General features: G+C 43.0%; 1 protein-coding gene across 1 annotated transcript in view; it reads right to left on the reverse strand.

Annotated features, from left to right (window-relative positions):
- The window catches only part of LOC308081193 (uncharacterized protein), a gene marked incomplete at both ends in the record, with an annotated part of 136,468 nt that overhangs the window by 101,934 nt on the left and 14,829 nt on the right, over positions 1-19,705 (reverse strand). Inside the window, 4 exon segments of the mRNA XM_080457582.1 lie at positions 2,821-3,966; positions 7,186-8,331; positions 11,551-12,696; positions 15,917-17,062. Coding sequence (XP_080313708.1) covers positions 2,821-3,966; positions 7,186-8,331; positions 11,551-12,696; positions 15,917-17,062 — 4,584 coding nt within the window.

The following is a 19,705-nucleotide window of genomic DNA, read 5'->3' on the forward strand; positions in this document are numbered from 1 at the left end:
AGGGAACATTTGTAACTCAAATCTTTGCTCTGAGCTTGTACATAGCTATGAGATGCGTTTCCAGATTGAATGGGTTAAAATTCCTCATATATGGGCAGCAAAGGGGGCATGCCCATATACGGGCATATACTGATGACATCAGGAATCTCCATATGTGGGCATAAAGGGGACATGGCCTGACAGATACAGAGCTCTCCTTATATGGGCATATGCATATCAGCATGCCCATATATGGGCATATACTGATGACATCATGGATCTCCATATATGGCCATAAAATGGACATGGACTGACAGATACAGAGATCTCCATATACTGTATGCCATACAGAGATGTCTGTTTCTGTCTCCCTTTTATGCCCATACAGTGCAGAGAGTGCTATTCCGCAGCTATTTCAATAGGAATTTTGTTGTTGACATGGTATGGCATTTTGTTTGTTGGAGACACGAACCGTCATTGCACATAATGCTGTCCAACATTAACTAAATTAAACAAAACATTCAAATGGCCTACAAGCAAATATTCACGCAAAATGTATTCAGTTATCGATGTAAAAACAATTCAATTAAAATTGAAGAAAAAAAAAAAAGAAACAGACATCTCCATATATGGGCACAAGAAGAGACATAGACAGACGTGTACTCTGACAAAGCCCCCAACACTATGACCCAGACATATTGGTCGGATCGGCAGTGCGACGTAAGTGTGAGGGCCGCGTAGCCACCCTAACCTCTAGTTTAATATAAGGGGCTGTAGTCTGTTCTCATTATATATTATCACTTGTTTCCTGTGTTTCTTTCTCTATTGCTTACCCTTTTTTCATGAAAAGGTTGGGAGCTTAAAAATAAAATAAAATAAATTAATCACCCGCTCTTTCACACCTGTAAACAGGGTATATTACAGGGTCTTATTGTAAGTCGCTTTGGATAAAAGCGTCTGCTAAATGACTGCAATGTAATGGTGTAGCCGCTGCCAAACTTGCTCTTGAGGGGACTGCCCAGACACCTCTGCTGACCGTTGACCATAACAGCCAGCCTGGTGCACAGGGATTCACATTCCTCCATGTTGTGTGTCGTGATGACCACGGCCTTGCCAGACAGACTCACAGGCACGCGTCAAAGGAGGGGGGATGGGGGGCTCGTCTGTCTAAGGGAGAAGTGGTACTACCTCCCCCTTTGGCCTCCTGAAAGGTGAATTTTCAGGGCTGTTTTAAAGGAAGCCAGCGATCTATATTTTTGAGGGATGAGGTCAGGCTATTCCACACCTGGGTGGCAGTGCTGTAGTATTTGTTTTATGGGTGGGTGGTACCAGATCGCTGTTTACGCTCCCTCTAGTATTGTGGCTGTGGGTGTCGCTAACTTTTTGGAGGTATTTAGTCAAATATGCGGCGGGTATTGAGGGCAAATTTGCATTGACTATTTTGAAGACCAATCCCATTTTTAGTTGTTTAACCCTTCCATTGTGTTAGGGTCATTTTTGACCCGTTTCCAAGTTTAAATAGGTAAAAAGTACCCTTTACATTTCTCTATTGGAACAAGGCTTCATGATATCCTCAGAAATAGCCATTTTAACGCAACACAATTATTTATCATCATTCTAATTAATTCTGATGGTCTCTATAATAAAATTGTCAATATTCAATGTTTACATGTTTGAGAGTGAGAGAGACATGTCCTCAATTAGCAATTGCTATCAGGAGTAGAATAAAGTTTGAGTTTATGAAAAATAAATGATTTTTTACCTTCTTGGTATACGGGTCAAAAATGACCCTAACACCACTAGTGTCACTATTTTTAATAATATATATATTTTTTTTAATTATTATTATCATTTTTTTGGAAGTGTGTTCTAAATCATTATTCTTAATTATTATATTATAGCTAGATAACATCATTATCCATTGCCTTCATTATAGGAAATTTTATGAGTGAATTTTTACATTTTTATAATAGAAAACGAGATATATTGAAAGATGAAACCCTAGCCCTAACCCAAAATAATATTTTAAAATGTGTTTACATGGATATGAATGCATTACAAGTCAGCTATGAGGTGGGAGGGAAAAAAATGAAAATAATTGTATTTTTTCTGTATTTTGGGCTGATTTAAATCACGGGTCAAATTGTACCCGCTAACACCACAAGTGGATGTAGTTTTCTAACACAATGCAAGGGTTAACCCTGTCTTCTACCCTGAGCCATCCTAGGCTAGCAAAATGTGTGGGAAAAAGGTGGGTCATGGGCCTGGATGTCCAAACTGGAATCCACCAGTTTCCCCATTCTGAGGAATACTTCCTCCATGGTGGTTACAGAAGCTTCATAGCTGGCGATGCCCAACTTCTCCCTGTTCACCTCCAGCTCAGCAAACAGCAACTCAAACCTGTCGGTGCTCTCCTTAGGCAATATGTAGGAGAGTTCCGCCCCCACGTTGCTCTCTAGCGTGAGAGAGTGAGGTCTCCGGTCTCAGGGTTCACAATACTTCTGGTTCATATAGCGATGCTCCTGATGCCATTCGTTCTTGCCAAAGCACTCTGTAGCTTTCCTATCACACTCACATAGGAACTGCTCACAGTCATTGTTCGGAGTGGTGCCGCAGAACCATCCACCATCGCAGATTATCTTATTTTCCTCACAGTACCATTTGTAGACTCTGACACCAGGAAGAACATTACATCGACTGTAATATTCCTCCCAACACTGATCATGGGCCTGGCAGCAGGCATCGAGAGGGCATATTGGCTTCCCTTTCTTGAAGACATTTATCCCACAATAACAACCATACTGGTCATACCAGTAGGCATTATGGCACGCTGGACAACACGTATTGATCATGTTGATAAACTGGGTAGAGCTCCGTTCATCGCGTCGGGTCGTGTTGAACACTTCAGGAGGGTTTTTGTCACAGTCTTCGGGGATGTAATCGCTCGTGAGGTGGGGCTTGAGTTTTCCCTCGGTGAAGAGTGTGCAGAATTCGATGATGTTGTCAGCGGTGATGGCCTCGTTCTCTGGTCTGTACTCTGTCATCTCATCTTCCAGGGTGATGAGACGGATGGCAGGGCATTGTCCCTCCTTCACACCAAAGGTCTGCATGTTGTTCTTGTTGTCATTCACGTCAGTGTCCATGAAGACGAACATGATCTTGCCCTTGAAGCCTTCTGCTGCCTTTTTGAATTGGTCCATTTTGTCCCCAAAGTCAGTAGCAGCCTTGGACATGAACATAAAGATATGGGACTTGAATTCTTCACCGAAGGTCTTAGTGACAGTCTGGACTGAGAACTCAGTGACCAGAGGCAGCTGGTTGGCCTTAATAAAGGCTAGGAGGTTGGCTTCGGTAAGCTCACCTTCAAAGGTGTTACGACCTTCATCAAACTTCTTGAAGAGGAGCACGCAGTCCTTGGACACCTCAAACTTTGAGTACACTGCATCATCAGAGGTCATCCCAAATGGAATATCATCTACGGTTTCTGCTGCTTTAATGAAGGCTTTAGCGTCCTTGGATTCAGAATCCTTGAAGAAGCCAATGACTGCCACCTCGTTTGCGATCATAGACTCTGCCTGCATGACATCGGCCAGGGTGGCAACAGCTGGGCCTGCGCGATTCTTAAGCCACTTGACAATGTCATAAGCCTGCCTGCCATCAGAGTACTCCTTGTGCGACTCCTTTTCTCCCCCCTTGAAGAACACGATGGTCGGGTATTTCTGGACTTCAAACTCCTGGGCCAGCTCTGTCTCTTCTGTGGCGTCTACCTTACCGAGGCGGACATTTGAACCCTCTGCCTTCAGCATGCGGGCCGCCTTGGCATACTCCGGGGCCAGTTCTTTGCAGTGGCCGCACCATGGGGCATAGAAGTCCACCAGAATGTAGGGGTGAGCTTTCAACACCTCATCGAAGTTACTTTTCCTCAGCAGCAAGACATCCTCTTCCTCTGTGATCAGGGCTGACCAACTGCTGGCCACAAGCAGCGAGCTGGCCATAAGCAGTGTACAGAGAAGGACAGACTTAAACATAGTTACCAATGCAAAGCCTTTCTTACAGATCATGACAACGAGCATCTCTCTCTTCAACTGAAAACCGTTTCCAGTACAAGGATTGTGTGGCGTCGACACGTTTATTTATACCCCAAACTCTCTGGTCGGTGCATCACAGCCGTGCTCTAATTGGACAGAGACATAATGATGCCATATATGGTATGAGATCAAGTACTCGTATTTACAGCGTAACTCTGTGGAGGATGAGATGTCTGTATACTGTCTGTGTGTGAGTCTGTATATTACCCCTGGAGCCACTAGCGATATGAGCTTGTAGATCTGCTATTCTTTTTTTATCGTGAAAATGTGTGCAAATCTTTGAATATATATATTTTTAAAGGGAACATTTGTAACTCAAATCTTTGCTCTGAGCTTGTACATAGCTATGAGATGCGTTTCCAGATTGAATGGGTTAAAATTCCTCATATATGGGCAGCAAAGGGGGCATGCCCATATACGGGCATATACTGATGACATCAGGAATCTCCATATGTGGGCATAAAGGGGACATGGCCTGACAGATACAGAGCTCTCCTTATATGGGCATATGCATATCAGCATGCCCATATATGGGCATATACTGATGACATCATGGATCTCCATATATGGCCATAAAATGGACATGGACTGACAGATACAGAGATCTCCATATACTGTATGCCATACAGAGATGTCTGTTTCTGTCTCCCTTTTATGCCCATACAGTGCAGAGAGTGCTATTCCGCAGCTATTTCAATAGGAATTTTGTTGTTGACATGGTATGGCATTTTGTTTGTTGGAGACACGAACCGTCATTGCACATAATGCTGTCCAACATTAACTAAATTAAACAAAACATTCAAATGGCCTACAAGCAAATATTCACGCAAAATGTATTCAGTTATCGATGTAAAAACAATTCAATTAAAATTGAAGAAAAAAAAAAAAGAAACAGACATCTCCATATATGGGCACAAGAAGAGACATAGACAGACGTGTACTCTGACAAAGCCCCCAACACTATGACCCAGACATATTGGTCGGATCGGCAGTGCGACGTAAGTGTGAGGGCCGCGTAGCCACCCTAACCTCTAGTTTAATATAAGGGGCTGTAGTCTGTTCTCATTATATATTATCACTTGTTTCCTGTGTTTCTTTCTCTATTGCTTACCCTTTTTTCATGAAAAGGTTGGGAGCTTAAAAATAAAATAAAATAAATTAATCACCCGCTCTTTCACACCTGTAAACAGGGTATATTACAGGGTCTTATTGTAAGTCGCTTTGGATAAAAGCGTCTGCTAAATGACTGTAATGTAATGGTGTAGCCGCTGCCAAACTTGCTCTTGAGGGGACTGCCCAGACACCTCTGCTGACCGTTGACCATAACAGCCAGCCTGGTGCACAGGGATTCACATTCCTCCATGTTGTGTGTCGTGATGACCACGGCCTTGCCAGACAGACTCACAGGCACGCGTCAAAGGAGGGGGGATGGGGGGCTCGTCTGTCTAAGGGAGAAGTGGTACTACCTCCCCCTTTGGCCTCCTGAAAGGTGAATTTTCAGGGCTGTTTTAAAGGAAGCCAGCGATCTATATTTTTGAGGGATGAGGTCAGGCTATTCCACACCTGGGTGGCAGTGCTGTAGTATTTGTTTTATGGGTGGGTGGTACCAGATCGCTGTTTACGCTCCCTCTAGTATTGTGGCTGTGGGTGTCGCTAACTTTTTGGAGGTATTTAGTCAAATATGCGGCGGGTATTGAGGGCAAATTTGCATTGACTATTTTGAAGACCAATCCCATTTTTAGTTGTTTAACCCTTCCATTGTGTTAGGGTCATTTTTGACCCGTTTCCAAGTTTAAATAGGTAAAAAGTACCCTTTACATTTCTCTATTGGAACAAGGCTTCATGATATCCTCAGAAATAGCCATTTTAACGCAACACAATTATTTATCATCATTCTAATTAATTCTGATGGTCTCTATAATAAAATTGTCAATATTCAATGTTTACATGTTTGAGAGTGAGAGAGACATGTCCTCAATTACCAATTGCTATCAGGAGTAGAATAAAGTTTGAGTTTATGAAAAATAAAAGATTTTTTACCTTCTTGGTATACGGGTCAAAAATGACCCTAACACCACTAGTGTCACTATTTTTAATAATATATATATTTTTTTTAATTATTATTATCATTTTTTTGGAAGTGTGTTCTAATCATTATTCTTAATTATTATATTATAGCTAGATAACATCATTATCCATTGCCTTCATTATAGGAAATTTTATGAGTGAATTTTTAAATTTTTATAATAGAAAACGAGATATATTGAAAGATGAAACCCTAGCCCTAACCCAAAATAATATTTTAAAATGTGTTTACATGGATATGAATGCATTACAAGTCAGCTATGAGGTGGGAGGGAAAAAAATGAAAATAATTGTATTTTTTCTGTATTTTGGGCTGATTTAAATCACGGGTCAAATTGTACCCGCTAACACCACAAGTGGATGTAGTTTTCTAACACAATGCAAGGGTTAACCCTGTCTTCTACCCTGAGCCATCCTAGGCTAGCAAAATGTGTGGGAAAAAGGTGGGTCATGGGCCTGGATGTCCAAACTGGAATCCACCAGTTTCCCCATTCTGAGGAATACTTCCTCCATGGTGGTTACAGAAGCTTCATAGCTGGCGATGCCCAACTTCTCCCTGTTCACCTCCAGCTCAGCAAACAGCAACTCAAACCTGTCGGTGCTCTCCTTAGGCAATATGTAGGAGAGTTCCGCCCCCACGTTGCTCTCTAGCGTGAGAGAGTGAGGTCTCCGGTCTCAGGGTTCACAATACTTCTGGTTCATATAGCGATGCTCCTGATGCCATTCGTTCTTGCCAAAGCACTCTGTAGCTTTCCTATCACACTCACATAGGAACTGCTCACAGTCATTGTTCGGAGTGGTGCCGCAGAACCATCCACCATCGCAGATTATCTTATTTTCCTCACAGTACCATTTGTAGACTCTGACACCAGGAAGAACATTACATCGACTGTAATATTCCTCCCAACACTGATCATGGGCCTGGCAGCAGGCATCGAGAGGGCATATTGGCTTCCCTTTCTTTAAGACATTTATCCCACAATAACAACCATACTGGTCATACCAGTAGGCATTATGGCACGCTGGACAACACGTATTGATCATGTTGATAAACTGGGTAGAGCTCCGTTCATCGCGTCGGGTCGTGTTGAACACTTCAGGAGGGTTTTTGTCACAGTCTTCGGGGATGTAATCGCTCGTGAGGTGGGGCTTGAGTTTTCCCTCGGTGAAGAGTGTGCAGAATTCGATGATGTTGTCAGCGGTGATGGCCTCGTTCTCTGGTCTGTACTCTGTCATCTCATCTTCCAGGGTGATGAGACGGATGGCAGGGCATTGTCCCTCCTTCACACCAAAGGTCTGCATGTTGTTCTTGTTGTCATTCACGTCAGTGTCCATGAAGACGAACATGATCTTGCCCTTGAAGCCTTCTGCTGCCTTTTTGAATTGGTCCATTTTGTCCCCAAAGTCAGTAGCAGCCTTGGACATGAACATAAAGATATGGGACTTGAATTCTTCACCGAAGGTCTTAGTGACAGTCTGGACTGAGAACTCAGTGACCAGAGGCAGCTGGTTGGCCTTAATAAAGGCTAGGAGGTTGGCTTCGGTAAGCTCACCTTCAAAGGTGTTACGACCTTCATCAAACTTCTTGAAGAGGAGCACGCAGTCCTTGGACACCTCAAACTTTGAGTACACTGCATCATCAGAGGTCATCCCAAATGGAATATCATCTACGGTTTCTGCTGCTTTAATGAAGGCTTTAGCGTCCTTGGATTCAGAATCCTTGAAGAAGCCAATGACTGCCACCTCGTTTGCGATCATAGACTCTGCCTGCATGACATCGGCCAGGGTGGCAACAGCTGGGCCTGCGCGATTCTTAAGCCACTTGACAATGTCATAAGCCTGCCTGCCATCAGAGTACTCCTTGTGCGACTCCTTTTCTCCCCCCTTGAAGAACACGATGGTCGGGTATTTCTGGACTTCAAACTCCTGGGCCAGCTCTGTCTCTTCTGTGGCGTCTACCTTACCGAGGCGGACATTTGAACCCTCTGCCTTCAGCATGCGGGCCGCCTTGGCATACTCCGGGGCCAGTTCTTTGCAGTGGCCGCACCATGGGGCATAGAAGTCCACCAGAATGTAGGGGTGAGCTTTCAACACCTCATCGAAGTTACTTTTCCTCAGCAGCAAGACATCCTCTTCCTCTGTGATCAGGGCTGACCAACTGCTGGCCACAAGCAGCGAGCTGGCCATAAGCAGTGTACAGAGAAGGACAGACTTAAACATAGTTACCAATGCAAAGCCTTTCTTACAGATCATGACAACGAGCATCTCTCTCTTCAACTGAAAACCGTTTCCAGTACAAGGATTGTGTGGCGTCGACACGTTTATTTATACCCCAAACTCTCTGGTCGGTGCATCACAGCCGTGCTCTAATTGGACAGAGACATAATGATGCCATATATGGTATGAGATCAAGTACTCGTATTTACAGCGTAACTCTGTGGAGGATGAGATGTCTGTATACTGTCTGTGTGTGAGTCTGTATATTACCCCTGGAGCCACTAGCGATATGAGCTTGTAGATCTGCTATTCTTTTTTTATCGTGAAAATGTGTGCAAATCTTTGAATATATATATTTTTAAAGGGAACATTTGTAACTCAAATCTTTGCTCTGAGCTTGTACATAGCTATGAGATGCGTTTCCAGATTGAATGGGTTAAAATTCCTCATATATGGGCAGCAAAGGGGGCATGCCCATATACGGGCATATACTGATGACATCAGGAATCTCCATATGTGGGCATAAAGGGGACATGGCCTGACAGATACAGAGATCTCCTTATATGGGCATATGCATATCAGCATGCCCATATATGGGCATATACTGATGACATCATGGATCTCCATATATGGCCATAAAATGGACATGGACTGACAGATACAGAGATCTCCATATACTGTATGCCATACAGAGATGTCTGTTTCTGTCTCCCTTTTATGCCCATACAGTGCAGAGAGTGCTATTCCGCAGCTATTTCAATAGGAATCTTGTTGTTGACATGGTATGGCATTTTGTTTGTTGGAGACACGAACCGTCATTGCACATATGCTGTCCAACATTAACTAAATTAAACAAAACATTCAAATGGCCTACAAGCAAATATTCACGCAAAATGTATTCAGTTATCGATGTAAAAACAATTCAATTAAAATTGAAGAAAAAAAAAAAGAAACAGACATCTCCATATATGGGCACAAGAAGAGACATAGACAGACGTGTACTCTGACAAAGCCCCCAACACTATGACCCAGACATATTGGTCGGATCGGCAGTGCGACGTAAGTGTGAGGGCCGCGTAGCCACCCTAACCTCTAGTTTAATATAAGGGGCTGTAGTCTGTTCTCATTATATATTATCACTTGTTTCCTGTGTTTCTTTCTCTATTGCTTACCCTTTTTTCATGAAAAGGTTGGGAGCTTAAAAATAAAATAAAATAAATTAATCACCCGCTCTTTCACACCTGTAAACAGGGTATATTACAGGGTCTTATTGTAAGTCGCTTTGGATAAAAGCGTCTGCTAAATGACTGTAATGTAATGGTGTAGCCGCTGCCAAACTTGCTCTTGAGGGGACTGCCCAGACACCTCTGCTGACCGTTGACCATAACAGCCAGCCTGGTGCACAGGGATTCACATTCCTCCATGTTGTGTGTCGTGATGACCACGGCCTTGCCAGACAGACTCACAGGCACGCGTCAAAGGAGGGGGGATGGGGGGCTCGTCTGTCTAAGGGAGAAGTGGTACTACCTCCCCCTTTGGCCTCCTGAAAGGTGAATTTTCAGGGCTGTTTTAAAGGAAGCCAGCGATCTATATTTTTGAGGGATGAGGTCAGGCTATTCCACACCTGGGTGGCAGTGCTGTAGTATTTGTTTTATGGGTGGGTGGTACCAGATCGCTGTTTACGCTCCCTCTAGTATTGTGGCTGTGGGTGTCGCTAACTTTTTGGAGGTATTTAGTCAAATATGCGGCGGGTATTGAGGGCAAATTTGCATTGACTATTTTGAAGACCAATCCCATTTTTAGTTGTTTAACCCTTCCATTGTGTTAGGGTCATTTTTGACCCGTTTCCAAGTTTAAATAGGTAAAAAGTACCCTTTACATTTCTCTATTGGAACAAGGCTTCATGATATCCTCAGACATAGCCATTTTAACGCAACAAAATTATTTATCATCATTCTAATTAATTCTGATGGTCTCTATAATAAAATTGTCAATATTCAATGTTTACATGTTTGAGAGTGAGAGAGACATGTCCTCAATTAGCAATTGCTATCAGGAGTAGAATAAAGTTTGAGTTTATGAAAAATAAATGATTTTTTACCTTCTTGGTATACGGGTCAAAAATGACCCTAACACCACTAGTGTCACTATTTTTAATAATATATATATTTTTTTTAATTATTATTATCATTTTTTTTGGAAGTGTGTTCTAAATCATTATTCTTAATTATTCTATTATAGCTAGATAACATCATTATCCATTGCCTTCATTATAGGAAATTTTATGAGTGAATTTTTACATTTTTATAATAGAAAACGAGATATATTGAAAGATGAAACCCTAGCCCTAACCCAAAATAATATTTTAAAATGTGTTTACATGGATATGAATGCATTACAAGTCAGCTATGAGGTGGGAGGGAAAAAAATGAAAATAATTGTATTTTTTCTGTATTTTGGGCTGATTTAAATCACGGGTCAAATTGTACCCGCTAACACCACAAGTGGATGTAGTTTTCTAACACAATGCAAGGGTTAACCCTGTCTTCTACCCTGAGCCATCCTAGGCTAGCAAAATGTGTGGGAAAAAGGTGGGTCATGGGCCTGGATGTCCAAACTGGAATCCACCAGTTTCCCCATTCTGAGGAATACTTCCTCCATGGTGGTTACAGAAGCTTCATAGCTGGCGATGCCCAACTTCTCCCTGTTCACCTCCAGCTCAGCAAACAGCAACTCAAACCTGTCGGTGCTCTCCTTAGGCAATATGTAGGAGAGTTCCGCCCCCACGTTGCTCTCTAGCGTGAGAGAGTGAGGTCTCCGGTCTCAGGGTTCACAATACTTCTGGTTCATATAGCGATGCTCCTGATGCCATTCGTTCTTGCCAAAGCACTCTGTAGCTTTCCTATCACACTCACATAGGAACTGCTCACAGTCATTGTTCGGAGTGGTGCCGCAGAACCATCCACCATCGCAGATTATCTTATTTTCCTCACAGTACCATTTGTAGACTCTGACACCAGGAAGAACATTACATCGACTGTAATATTCCTCCCAACACTGATCATGGGCCTGGCAGCAGGCATCGAGAGGGCATATTGGCTTCCCTTTCTTGAAGACATTTATCCCACAATAACAACCATACTGGTCATACCAGTAGGCATTATGGCACGCTGGACAACACGTATTGATCATGTTGATAAACTGGGTAGAGCTCCGTTCATCGCGTCGGGTCGTGTTGAACACTTCAGGAGGGTTTTTGTCACAGTCTTCGGGGATGTAATCGCTCGTGAGGTGGGGCTTGAGTTTTCCCTCGGTGAAGAGTGTGCAGAATTCGATGATGTTGTCAGCGGTGATGGCCTCGTTCTCTGGTCTGTACTCTGTCATCTCATCTTCCAGGGTGATGAGACGGATGGCAGGGCATTGTCCCTCCTTCACACCAAAGGTCTGCATGTTGTTCTTGTTGTCATTCACGTCAGTGTCCATGAAGACGAACATGATCTTGCCCTTGAAGCCTTCTGCTGCCTTTTTGAATTGGTCCATTTTGTCCCCAAAGTCAGTAGCAGCCTTGGACATGAACATAAAGATATGGGACTTGAATTCTTCACCGAAGGTCTTAGTGACAGTCTGGACTGAGAACTCAGTGACCAGAGGCAGCTGGTTGGCCTTAATAAAGGCTAGGAGGTTGGCTTCGGTAAGCTCACCTTCAAAGGTGTTACGACCTTCATCAAACTTCTTGAAGAGGAGCACGCAGTCCTTGGACACCTCAAACTTTGAGTACACTGCATCATCAGAGGTCATCCCAAATGGAATATCATCTACGGTTTCTGCTGCTTTAATGAAGGCTTTAGCGTCCTTGGATTCAGAATCCTTGAAGAAGCCAATGACTGCCACCTCGTTTGCGATCATAGACTCTGCCTGCATGACATCGGCCAGGGTGGCAACAGCTGGGCCTGCGCGATTCTTAAGCCACTTGACAATGTCATAAGCCTGCCTGCCATCAGAGTACTCCTTGTGCGACTCCTTTTCTCCCCCCTTGAAGAACACGATGGTCGGGTATTTCTGGACTTCAAACTCCTGGGCCAGCTCTGTCTCTTCTGTGGCGTCTACCTTACCGAGGCGGACATTTGAACCCTCTGCCTTCAGCATGCGGGCCGCCTTGGCATACTCCGGGGCCAGTTCTTTGCAGTGGCCGCACCATGGGGCATAGAAGTCCACCAGAATGTAGGGGTGAGCTTTCAACACCTCATCGAAGTTACTTTTCCTCAGCAGCAAGACATCCTCTTCCTCTGTGATCAGGGCTGACCAACTGCTGGCCACAAGCAGCGAGCTGGCCATAAGCAGTGTACAGAGAAGGACAGACTTAAACATAGTTACCAATGCAAAGCCTTTCTTACAGATCATGACAACGAGCATCTCTCTCTTCAACTGAAAACCGTTTCCAGTACAAGGATTGTGTGGCGTCGACACGTTTATTTATACCCCAAACTCTCTGGTCGGTGCATCACAGCCGTGCTCTAATTGGACAGAGACATAATGATGCCATATATGGTATGAGATCAAGTACTCGTATTTACAGCGTAACTCTGTGGAGGATGAGATGTCTGTATACTGTCTGTGTGTGAGTCTGTATATTACCCCTGGAGCCACTAGCGATATGAGCTTGTAGATCTGCTATTCTTTTTTTATCGTGAAAATGTGTGCAAATCTTTGAATATATATATTTTTAAAGGGAACATTTGTAACTCAAATCTTTGCTCTGAGCTTGTACATAGCTATGAGATGCGTTTCCAGATTGAATGGGTTAAAATTCCTCATATATGGGCAGCAAAGGGGGCATGCCCATATACGGGCATATACTGATGACATCAGGAATCTCCATATGTGGGCATAAAGGGGACATGGCCTGACAGATACAGAGCTCTCCTTATATGGGCATATGCATATCAGCATGCCCATATATGGGCATATACTGATGACATCATGGATCTCCATATATGGCCATAAAATGGACATGGACTGACAGATACAGAGATCTCCATATACTGTATGCCATACAGAGATGTCTGTTTCTGTCTCCCTTTTATGCCCATACAGTGCAGAGAGTGCTATTCCGCAGCTATTTCAATAGGAATCTTGTTGTTGACATGGTATGGCATTTTGTTTGTTGGAGACACGAACCGTCATTGCACATAATGCTGTCCAACATTAACTAAATTAAACAAAACATTCAAATGGCCTACAAGCAAATATTCACGCAAAATGTATTCAGTTATCGATGTAAAAACAATTCAATTAAAATTGAAGAAAAAAAAAAAAGAAACAGACATCTCCATATATGGGCACAAGAAGAGACATAGACAGACGTGTACTCTGACAAAGCCCCCAACACTATGACCCAGACATATTGGTCGGATCGGCAGTGCGACGTAAGTGTGAGGGCCGCGTAGCCACCCTAACCTCTAGTTTAATATAAGGGGCTGTAGTCTGTTCTCATTATATATTATCACTTGTTTCCTGTGTTTCTTTCTCTATTGCTTACCCTTTTTTCATGAAAAGGTTGGGAGCTTAAAAATAAAATAAAATAAATTAATCACCCGCTCTTTCACACCTGTAAACAGGGTATATTACAGGGTCTTATTGTAAGTCGCTTTGGATAAAAGCGTCTGCTAAATGACTGTAATGTAATGGTGTAGCCGCTGCCAAACTTGCTCTTGAGGGGACTGCCCAGACACCTCTGCTGACCGTTGACCATAACAGCCAGCCTGGTGCACAGGGATTCACATTCCTCCATGTTGTGTGTCGTGATGACCACGGCCTTGCCAGACAGACTCACAGGCACGCGTCAAAGGAGGGGGGATGGGGGGCTCGTCTGTCTAAGGGAGAAGTGGTACTACCTCCCCCTTTGGCCTCCTGAAAGGTGAATTTTCAGGGCTGTTTTAAAGGAAGCCAGCGATCTATATTTTTGAGGGATGAGGTCAGGCTATTCCACACCTGGGTGGCAGTGCTGTAGTATTTGTTTTATGGGTGGGTGGTACCAGATCGCTGTTTACGCTCCCTCTAGTATTGTGGCTGTGGGTGTCGCTAACTTTTTGGAGGTATTTAGTCAAATATGCGGCGGGTATTGAGGGCAAATTTGCATTGACTATTTTGAAGACCAATCCCATTTTTAGTTGTTTAACCCTTCCATTGTGTTAGGGTCATTTTTGACCCGTTTCCAAGTTTAAATAGGTAAAAAGTACCCTTTACATTTCTCTATTGGAACAAGGCTTCATGATATCCTCAGAAATAGCCATTTTAACGCAACAAAATTATTTATCATCATTCTAATTAATTCTGATGGTCTCTATAATAAAATTGTCAATATTCAATGTTTACATGTTTGAGAGTGAGAGAGACATGTCCTCAATTACCAATTGCTATCAGGAGTAGAATAAAGTTTGAGTTTATGAAAAATAAATGATTTTTTACCTTCTTGGTATACGGGTCAAAAATGACCCTAACACCACTAGTGTCACTATTTTTAATAATATATATTTTTTTTAAAATTATTATTATCATTTTTTTGGAAGTGTGTTCTAAATCATTATTGTTAATTATTCTATTATAGCTAGATAACATCATTATCCATTGCCTTCATTATAGGAAATTTTATGAGTGAATTTTTACATTTTTATAATAGAAAACGAGATATATTGAAAGATGAAACCCTAGCCCTAACCCAAAATAATATTTTAAAATGTGTTTACATGGATATGAATGCATTACAAGTCAGCTATGAGGTGGGAGGGAAAAAAATGAAAATAATTGTATTTTTTCTGTATTTTGGGCTGATTTAAATCACGGGTCAAATTGTACCCGCTAACACCACAAGTGGATGTAGTTTTCTAACACAATGCAAGGGTTAACCCTGTCTTCTACCCTGAGCCATCCTAGGCTAGCAAAATGTGTGGGAAAAAGGTGGGTCATGGGCCTGGATGTCCAAACTGGAATCCACCAGTTTCCCCATTCTGAGGAATACTTCCTCCATGGTGGTTACAGAAGCTTCATAGCTGGCGATGCCCAACTTCTCCCTGTTCACCTCCAGCTCAGCAAACAGCAACTCAAACCTGTCGGTGCTCTCCTTAGGCAATATGTAGGAGAGTTCCGCCCCCACGTTGCTCTCTAGCGTGAGAGAGTGAGGTCTCCGGTCTCAGGGTTCACAATACTTCTGGTTCATATAGCGATGCTCCTGATGCCATTCGTTCTTGCCAAAGCACTCTGTAGCTTTCCTATCACACTCACATAGGAACTGCTCACAGTCATTGTTCGGAGTGGTGCCGCAGAACCATCCACCATCGCAGATTATCTTATTTTCCTCACAGTACCATTTGTAGACTCTGACACCAGGAAGAACATTACATCGACTGTAATATTCCTCCCAACACTGATCATGGGCCTGGCAGCAGGCATCGAGAGGGCATATTGGCTTCCCTTTCTTGAAGACATTTATCCCACAATAACAACCATACTGGTCATACCAGTAGGCATTATGGCACGCTGGACAACACGTATTGATCATGTTGATAAACTGGGTAGAGCTCCGTTCATCGCGTCGGGTCGTGTTGAACACTTCAGGAGGGTTTTTGTCACAGTCTTCGGGGATGTAATCGCTCGTGAGGTGGGGCTTGAGTTTTCCCTCGGTGAAGAGTGTGCAGAATTCGATGATGTTGTCAGCGGTGATGGCCTCGTTCTCTGGTCTGTACTCTGTCATCTCATCTTCCAGGGTGATGAGACGGATGGCAGGGCATTGTCCCTCCTTCACACCAAAGGTCTGCATGTTGTTCTTGTTGTCATTCACGTCAGTGTCCATGAAGACGAACATGATCTTGCCCTTGAAGCCTTCTGCTGCCTTTTTGAATTGGTCCATTTTGTCCCCAAAGTCAGTAGCAGCCTTGGACATGAACATAAAGATATGGGACTTGAATTCTTCACCGAAGGTCTTAGTGACAGTCTGGACTGAGAACTCAGTGACCAGAGGCAGCTGGTTGGCCTTAATAAAGGCTAGGAGGTTGGCTTCGGTAAGCTCACCTTCAAAGGTGTTACGACCTTCATCAAACTTCTTGAAGAGGAGCACGCAGTCCTTGGACACCTCAAACTTTGAGTACACTGCATCATCAGAGGTCATCCCAAATGGAATATCATCTACGGTTTCTGCTGCTTTAATGAAGGCTTTAGCGTCCTTGGATTCAGAATCCTTGAAGAAGCCAATGACTGCCACCTCGTTTGCGATCATAGACTCTGCCTGCATGACATCGGCCAGGGTGGCAACAGCTGGGCCTGCGCGATTCTTAAGCCACTTGACAATGTCATAAGCCTGCCTGCCATCAGAGTACTCCTTGTGCGACTCCTTTTCTCCCCCCTTGAAGAACACGATGGTCGGGTATTTCTGGACTTCAAACTCCTGGGCCAGCTCTGTCTCTTCTGTGGCGTCTACCTTACCGAGGCGGACATTTGAACCCTCTGCCTTCAGCATGCGGGCCGCCTTGGCATACTCCGGGGCCAGTTCTTTGCAGTGGCCGCACCATGGGGCATAGAAGTCCACCAGAATGTAGGGGTGAGCTTTCAACACCTCATCGAAGTTACTTTTCCTCAGCAGCAAGACATCCTCTTCCTCTGTGATCAGGGCTGACCAACTGCTGGCCACAAGCAGCGAGCTGGCCATAAGCAGTGTACAGAGAAGGACAGACTTAAACATAGTTACCAATGCAAAGCCTTTCTTACAGATCATGACAACGAGCATCTCTCTCTTCAACTGAAAACCGTTTCCAGTACAAGGATTGTGTGGCGTCGACACGTTTATTTATACCCCAAACTCTCTGGTCGGTGCATCACAGCCGTGCTCTAATTGGACAGAGACATAATGATGCCATATATGGTATGAGATCAAGTACTCGTATTTACAGCGTAACTCTGTGGAGGATGAGATGTCTGTATACTGTCTGTGTGTGAGTCTGTATATTACCCCTGGAGCCACTAGCGATATGAGCTTGTAGATCTGCTATTCTTTTTTTATCGTGAAAATGTGTGCAAATCTTTGAATATATATATTTTTAAAGGGAACATTTGTAACTCAAATCTTTGCTCTGAGCTTGTACATAGCTATGAGATGCGTTTCCAGATTGAATGGGTTAAAATTCCTCATATATGGGCAGCAAAGGGGGCATGCCCATATACGGGCATATACTGATGACATCAGGAATCTCCATATGTGGGCATAAAGGGGACATGGCCTGACAGATACAGAGCTCTCCTTATATGGGCATATGCATATCAGCATGCCCATATATGGGCATATACTGATGACATCATGGATCTCCATATATGGCCATAAAATGGACATGGACTGACAGATACAGAGATCTCCATATACTGTATGCCATACAGAGATGTCTGTTTCTGTCTCCCTTTTATGCCCATACAGTGCAGAGAGTGCTATTCCGCAGCTATTTCAATAGGAATCTTGTTGTTGACATGGTATGGCATTTTGTTTGTTGGAGACACGAACCGTCATTGCACATAATGCTGTCCAACATTAACTAAATAAAACAAAACATTCAAATGGCCTACAAGCAAATATTCACGCAAAATGTATTCAGTTATCGATGTAAAAACAATTCAATTAAAATTGAAGAAAAAAAAAAAAGAAACAGACATCTCCATATATGGGCACAAGAAGAGACATAGACAGACGTGTACTCTGACAAAGCCCCCAACACTATGACCCAGACATATTGGTCGGATCGGCAGTGCGACGTAAGTGTGAGGGCCGCGTAGCCACCCTAACCTCTAGTTTAATATAAGGGGCTGTAGTCTGTTCTCATTATATATTATCACTTGTTTCCTGTGTTTCTTTCTCTATTGCTTACCCTTTTTTCATGAAAAGGTTGGGAGCTTAAAAATAAAATAAAATAAATTAATCACCCGCTCTTTCACACCTGTAAACAGGGTATATTACAGGGTCTTATTGTAAGTCGCTTTGGATAAAAGCGTCTGCTAAATGACTGTAATGTAATGGTGTAGCCGCTGCCAAACTTGCTCTTGAGGGGACTGCCCAGACACCTCTGCTGACCGTTGACCATAACAGCCAGCCTGGTGCACAGGGATTCACATTCCTCCATGTTGTGTGTCGTGATGACCACGGCCTTGCCAGACAGACTCACAGGCACGCGTCAAAGGAGGGGGGATGGGGGGCTCGTCTGTCTAAGGGAGAAGTGGTACTACCTCCCCCTTTGGCCTCCTGAAAGGTGAATTTTCAGGGCTGTTTTAAAGGAAGCCAGCGATCTATATTTTTGAGGGATGAGGTCAGGCTATTCCACACCTGGGTGGCAGTGCTGTAGTATTTGTTTTATGGGTGGGTGGTACCAGATCGCTGTTTACGCTCCCTCTAGTATTGTGGCTGTGGGTGTCGCTAACTTTTTGGAGGTATTTAGTCAAATATGCGGCGGGTATTGAGGGCAAATTTGCATTGACTATTTTGAAGACCAATCCCATTTTTAGTTGTTTAACCCTTCCATTGTGTTAGGGTCATTTTTGACCCGTTTCCAAGTTTAAATAGGTAAAAAGTACCCTTTACATTTCTCTATTGGAACAAGGCTTCATGATATCCTCAGAAATAGCCATTTTAACGCAACACAATTATTTATCATCATTCTAATTAATTCTGATGGTCTCTATAATAAAATTGTCAATATTCAATGTTTACATGTTTGAGAGTGAGAGAGACATGTCCTCAATTAGCAATTGCTATCAGGAGTAGAATAAAGTTTGAGTTTATGAAAAATAAATGATTTTTTACCTTCTTGGTATACGGGTCAAAAATGACCCTAACACCACTAGTGTCACTATTTTTAATAATATATATATTTTTTTTAATTATTATTATCATTTTTTTGGAAGTGTGTTCTAAATCATTATTCTTAATTATTCTATTATAGCTAGATAACATCATTATCCATTGCCTTCATTATAGGAAATTTTATGAGTGAATTTTTACATTTTTATAATAGAAAACGAGATATATTGAAAGATGAAACCCTAGCCCTAACCCAAAATAATATTTTAAAATGTGTTTACATGGATATGAATGCATTACAAGTCAGCTATGAGGTGGGAGGGAAAAAAATGAAAATAATTGTATTTTTTCTGTATTTTGGGCTGATTTAAATCACGGGTCAAATTGTACCCGCTAACACCACAAGTGGATGTAGTTTTCTAACACAATGCAAGGGTTAACCCTGTCTTCTACCCTGAGCCATCCTAGGCTAGCAAAATGTGTGGGAAAAAGGTGGGTCATGGGC

Source organism: Gymnoscopelus braueri (assembly GCF_963280865.1).
Source record: "Gymnoscopelus braueri genome assembly, contig: SCAFFOLD_177, whole genome shotgun sequence".
NCBI lineage: Eukaryota > Metazoa > Chordata > Actinopteri > Myctophiformes > Myctophidae > Gymnoscopelus > Gymnoscopelus braueri.